General features: G+C 40.9%; 1 protein-coding gene across 1 annotated transcript; it reads right to left on the bottom strand.

Annotated features, from left to right (window-relative positions):
- Positions 1–315: 315 nt before the first annotated feature.
- On the bottom strand, positions 316–1,251 carry LOC311218448 (olfactory receptor 6B1-like; the record flags this gene model as incomplete). The annotated part of the gene is made up of 1 exon (XM_084301131.1): positions 316–1,251. One exon carries the CDS (start codon positions 1,249–1,251, stop codon positions 316–318), a length of 936 nt encoding a protein of 311 aa, XP_084157257.1.
- Positions 1,252–6,537: the final 5,286 nt, after the last annotated feature.

The following is a 6,537-nucleotide window of genomic DNA, read 5'->3' as shown; positions in this document are numbered from 1 at the left end:
TAGATCTTATTATTAAGTTTTCTAAAAGAATTTTTTCTATTACCGAGAACGTGGTAGGAATTATTACATTATTATTGTAGCAGAATAATTTACAGCCAGTTGAGTTTAGTCATATAAGCATCCTCACAAATAGGAAGGAGATATTTCCACATAGAAAAATGATACAAGTTCTTCCTTACCAGACTTCAGTGCAACAAGTCATTGATGACTGAAGCAACCATGAAGGAGTAAGTAGTAGAGGTCCTACTCATATGCATTTCAAGAGGGAAGCTTCTCAGTAGTGTCCTTGCTCATCAGTATCCTCATCCTAGGCACTTAGCGATGTGCAGAGCAGCTTGTGACTATGATCTTTCTCAGAACCTCTTTCACTTCCTTGTTCCTGAGACAGTAGATTAGAGGGTTTAGCGCTGGAGTGAATACAGCATAAAAGATGGACACTATCTTGTTGAGGTTGAATGGATGGATCCTTCTGGGCCTGGCATACATAAAGAGAGTGGCTGAAAAGAAGATGATGACAACAGTGAAATGGGATGTGCAAGTGGAAAAAGCTTTTCTCCTTCCCTGGGTTGAAGGCATACTCAAGATGGTTGACAAGATGCAGCAATAGGAGAAAATAATGATCAGGAGAGGTACCAGAAGGATCACCAAAGCCAGTGCAAAGTCCACTGTTTCTGCAAGGGACATGTCAGTGCACGAAAGGTTCAAGACTGGAGAAATGTCACAAAAGAAGTGGTTTATGACTTGTGGGCCACAGAATGTGAGGCGTGAAATAAAAGATACCTTGACCAAGGAAATAGAAAAGCCTCCTGTCCATGAAAGAATTGACAGCTGAAAGCACAACTTGTGGGTCATGATGGCTGGGTAGCGCAGGGGATGACAGACAGCCAAGTAGCGGTCATAGGCCATTACAGCCAGGAGGACGCATTCAGTGCACATGAGGGAGATAAAGAAGTATAACTGGGTCATGCAGCTGGAGAATGAGATGGTCTTGTTCTGTGACCAGAACCCAAACAAAAGCTTGGGCAATGTTACTGAGACATACCAAATCTCCAGGAAGGACAAGTTTCCCAAGAAATAATACATGGGCTTCTGTAGATGATGGTTCCTTTTCACCACAAAGATAATGATTGCATTCTCAGTGATTGTCACCATGTAGGTGACAAGAAAGACCAGATAAAGTAAGGTCTGGATCTGCATCCCATAGGAAAATCCCAGAAGAATGAACTCATCGATAGTGGTTTGGTTCTTCATAACATATTGGGTGCACACAGCTATCCCTGCAGATGTCAAAGCAGAAGAAATAGAAAAATGTTAAGAGTTCCACAAAAGGAAGACTGTGTGAAGAATTAGGTCACTTAGTAAACTGTTTCCCATGGAAACTGTTTTTCACTAAGTAGAACCAAAATTTATGACCAGAATGAAGTGAGAGGTCCACCCATCATTGTTTCCCTTGATTTGTTATCTCGCTTTTAATAGCAACACTGGAAAAAGCAAAACAAACCAAAAATGAACGAAAAAGCACCAGAAGACCTTCTTAAAGTTATCTGTTTTCTTGTAGTATAGAGAAGAAAAAAAAAAGAAAACAGAAAGAAAAAAAAAAGACTAACATTCACACTGCTGAAAACAGCACCACAAAAGCTCAGAGAGTATGTAGACAAAAATGTTTAAGAAAAATAATATAAATTGAACAGATCATTTTCAAAATATTACAGATTTTAGTAGTTTATGTTTAAGCAAGTCAAATGAGATTTTCAGTGAGTGGCAAGACTGGCTCCTTCAGCCCACAATTCATCTAACTGAAACACATCTTAGAAAGAGAAGAATAATTCTCTCTTCCACTTTGATATCTTCATCTTAGCTCTAGACATCTATCTAGTGGATGTTTTAATTTCAATAACTTAAAGTAGACATTACATGTTTCTGTTAACTGTTGTGCTCTAGATTCCTTTTCAGGTATTCCATCAATGGATACCTGGATAATAGGCATTAATTGAGCATTCATAACCTAGAGTATAACAGAGTCTTCAGAGGTAACATGCTAAAATATATAATGTATTTGCACTCTAGAAATGCCTATTTCTAGAGATTTCGGTGACCCTTGATTAACCTTTAAGTAGATGCCATTGTTTATAGTAGAACTGTAGATGATTTAAAATAGAGGATTTAAAATAAGGTTTGTTCTTACTGCTTTTAAGGGAAACGAACATATAATTAACACACAAACATACCTGATCCCAATCTACTTGCTTGTAGATTTTACAGCTCATTAATACAAGCAAGTTTGTGGAAAGCTAAGAAAGAAAGATGTCAACACAAGAGATGTACTTATTTACTGAGAACAGAAACATACTCTTTAGCTATTTTCTTTCATTACCTACCTGAATAAGTATGGTCCTTTGATTAAGGGATGACAAAAGAACTGGAGACAAGGAGTACTAGCATTCAGCAGTTTCAAACTCTTGCACTTTCAATTAAGAGGGAAAATCTGATGAAAAGACTTAATACATTTTGCTATTACTCTTAATTTACAGCTATTTTCCCATATCATACAACTGTCAGTTTACATGAAGTACATGGCATAACAAAGAATAAATTGTTTTTGAAGCATTCAGATCAATAACTTACACCAGAATGAATCTGTGATTTCTTGTGTCATCTGTTACTACAAGAAAACATTAAGACTTGCTTACCAATTCAGGATTCCCAAGTATGCATTTGGCCATTAAACTCTTGCAACAAGCAGAGGTATCAGATAGAGTTTTTCTGAACTATCTGAAGGGTTGTCCTTTAAAGGAGTCAGTGATTTTTATTTTTTTTTTTTTTGGTTGGTTGGTTGTTTTTCTTCTCTTTCTCTTTGTATATTTTTTTCCCCTTCTTTATGGGAAAGCTTCCCTTGCAGCAAAAAGGTCTGAGCTAGTAAAGTCTTTTACCAATTAAAGTAATGGAGGGTGTAGAAGCTTATTATCTCTAATTATCTCCAATAATTATCTCCAGAATACTCTGCTTTGCTGTGGCACACCATGGGCTGCAGGGAGATAACCTGCTCTACCATGGGCCTCTCCACAGGCCACAGGGGAACTTCTGCTCCAGTGTCCAATCACCTTCTCCTCCTTTTTCACTGCTCTTAGTGTCTGCATGGTGGGTTCTCACTTCTCTCTCCTCTAGCTGCTATTGCACAGTGGGGTTTTTTATGTTTCTTAAAATGCTCTCAGAGGTGCAACCAATGTCACTCATTGGCTCAGCTCTGGCCAGTGGTGGGCCCCTTTTGGAGCTGTCTGGAGCTGGCTTTTAACTATCATGGGGGAATTCTGGACTCTTCTGACAGAGGCCACCACTGCAGCGTCCCTGCTAATTAACTTTTGCCATGTAAACTCAATACAAAATTGCACGTCCTGGGGGTCTGCATGAAGGCATATAAGTACATTTAATGGACCAAACAAACAGCCTTGAATTGATTCAAGAAATCTATGTGCTAAAATATTTCAGTTAAGCTAAGAATTTTTATCTCTAAAAGAACTTGTTTATGGTAACTTTGAACTTTAGCTGTTATTCAAAACAAAACAAAACTCCAGCTTGCCTAGGCTTTGCAGTCTGATTCCTAGCAGACACAAACTCCCAGAGATGAAAATTTGACAACCTTATCTTCAGTGTTTTCCAGATGCATACAACTGAAGTGAATGTGTACACAAATATGGATGGCTGTAACTAATTTGCTTTACTGTAGCCATTGAAAAATTAGGTGATTCAGTTTGAAGATAAAAACAACAATATTTAATATTTAAGAGTATCATTCATTCAGGCACCTAAAAATGTTTGTAGGCACTGACCACCCAAACTTTCTATATGGCAAAGATGAATTGGACAAAAATGTGTGTGGAATCTAGACATCAATTCAGTTAATCAAATGCAGGGCCAACAATCAAATGTAACTCTGTCCAACAACCTGAAGTAGCAAGAACACCTACCTGGGACTGGCTGATATGATTCAAAATCTTACAGTGCATCATCTGAAGGCTGAAAAGAAAGCTATTTATCAGGGCCAGCCCAAGAAAAAAAGATGAAAATACAGAAAGCTTGATGGAGCTGAGCTTTTGTACTGGGTCTGGATGGAATGGAGTTAACTTTCCCTGCAGCAGCCCTTATAGTGTTGTGCTCTGCACCTGTAGCTAGAACAGCATTGGTGTCACACCAGTGTTGTGACTATTGCCAAGCAATACTGGCACAGCATCAGGACTTGCTCCAACCCCCACCTCCCCCAAGAGCCAGCAGGCTGGAAGTGGGCAAGAGGTGAGCAGGGGACATCCCCAGGGCAGCTGACATAAACCAACCAAACAAATGACCATATGATGTCACACTCTGCAATGAAAGATGGGAAAGGGGAAGGAGGGATGAGGAGGGGTCCTCATTATGAAAATGTCTGTCCTTCCAAACAACGGCTACATGTACTGAGGCCTGACTTCAGGAACGTTGTCAAGTACAGCTTATTGATGGGAAGTAGAGAATCATTTCTTTCCTCTATCTTTGTACTTCCACATGGCTTTTGCTTGTTTTCGGTTTGTTTGCTTTTCCCCTCTTCCTTTTCCCTTTAAGGAAATTATTCTTATCTCAATTCCTGAGTTGTTGTTTTTGTTGTGTGTGGTTTTTTTTTTTTCCTTTCCAGCATACTATCTTCTTCCCCTCTTCTTGTAAGGAAGGGGAGTGAGAGAGCAGTTGTGGTGGATTTCAGATGAGTAGCAAGGTAAAGCCACCACAGCTTTATTTCCTGAGCAGTTTCATTACTTCTCCCAACAACGGCAACTATGTCTAGTGAAAACATAATATTTACAGAATATTTTCTCCTTTGGTAGTATAAAACTAACAGGATTGCACATCAAGTCATCCAATGAGTGTCCTCACACCCTGCAGTTGCCCTGGTTTAGGAGGATAAAAGGCATGAAAAGCCCAAGCCTCAGCCAGAGCATGGACTTCTGCCACAGGCTCCCTGAGTAACTGTCCAATTGTTGTGTTTTATCCCAGCAGACAGCTAAATGCCATGTAGCCATTCACTCACTCCTCCACCCCCTCAATGGAATGGGGGAGAAAATCAAAAAGAAGTGTGAAAGAAGGCATGAGTTGAGATGTGGGAAGTTTAATTAAAGAAGAAAAAAAAAAAAAAAAAAAAAAGAACAAAAAAAAAAAGAATGGAACAGAAAGGAAAGAAAAGAATCACAGAATCACAGAATCACAGAATTTTCTAGGTTGGAAGAGACCTCAAGGTCATCGAGTCCAACCTCTGACCTAACGCTAACAGCCCTCCACTAAACCATATCCCTAAGCTCTACATCTAAACGTCTTTTGAAGACTTCCAGGGATGGTGACTCCACCACTTCCCTGGGCAGCCTGTTCCAGTGCCTCACAACCCTTTCAGTGAAGAAGTTCTTCCTAACATCTAACCTAAAACTCCCCTGGCTCAACTTAAGCCCATTCCCCCTCGTCCTGTCACCAGGCATGTGGGAGAACAGACCAACCCCCACCTCGCTACAGCCTCCCTTGAGGTACCTAAAAAGAGCGATAAGGTCACCCCTGAGCCTCCTCTTCTCCAGGCTGAACAAGCCCAGCTCCCTCAGCCGCTCCTCGTAGGACTTGTTCTCCAGGCCCCTCACCAGCTTTGTCGCCCTTCTCTGGACCCGCTCGAGCACCTCGATGTCCTTCTTGTAGCGAGGGGCCCAAAACTGAACACAGTACTCGAGATGCGGCCTCACCAGAGCTGAGTACAGGGGGACGATCACCTCCCTAGCCCTGCTGGTCACACTGTTCCTGATACAAGCCAGGATGCCGTTGGCCTTCTTGGCCACCTGAGCACACTGCTGGCTCATATTCAGCCGACTATCACCCATCACTCCCAGGTCCTTCTCTGCCTGGCAGCTCTCCAACCATTCCTCTCCCAGCCTCTCACTTCCTCTCCCAGCCTCTCACTTCCATGTCCTTCTTGCACATGTTTTTCATTCATGGATCACCTGTACAATAGTGTCCAAGATCAAGTCCACCTCTTGATCACAAGTCCATTTATATGTTGCATCTCTTCCTTGATATTCTCAGGTGTCATGGACCCACTGAGCTATAAATAACTTCCCCTTAAATTGCCAGTCCAGATCCACCTGAGCTTCTTTAATCTTAGCAGCCTGATTCACCTGCTGGTTGTTTTGGTGTTCTTCAGTGGCACTACTCTTGGGTATATTAGCATTTAGAAGGCATACTTCTACAACCAGCTTTTCTACCTGGGCAGCAATATCTTGCCACAATGTGGCAGCCCAGATGGGTTTGCCTTAGCACTGACAGTTACTCTACTTCCATTGCTGTAACCATTCCCAAAGGGCATTTGCCACCATACATGAGTATTGCAGAATTAAATTTATGCAACTCTAATGCAGCAGCAAGTAAGGATTTATTCTATATCTTTATAGCAGATAACAAAATTATATGATTTTAACAGCACTTAATCAGTATCTATTAGTCAATTAACAGAATGATCTAAAGAAAATTGCTACAATAGAAACA

This window comes from Netta rufina (assembly GCF_964035555.1).
Source record: "Netta rufina genome assembly, chromosome: 24".
NCBI classification, from domain to species: Eukaryota; Metazoa; Chordata; class Aves; order Anseriformes; family Anatidae; genus Netta; species Netta rufina.
This window is presented reverse-complemented; position numbering and strand designations above follow the sequence as displayed.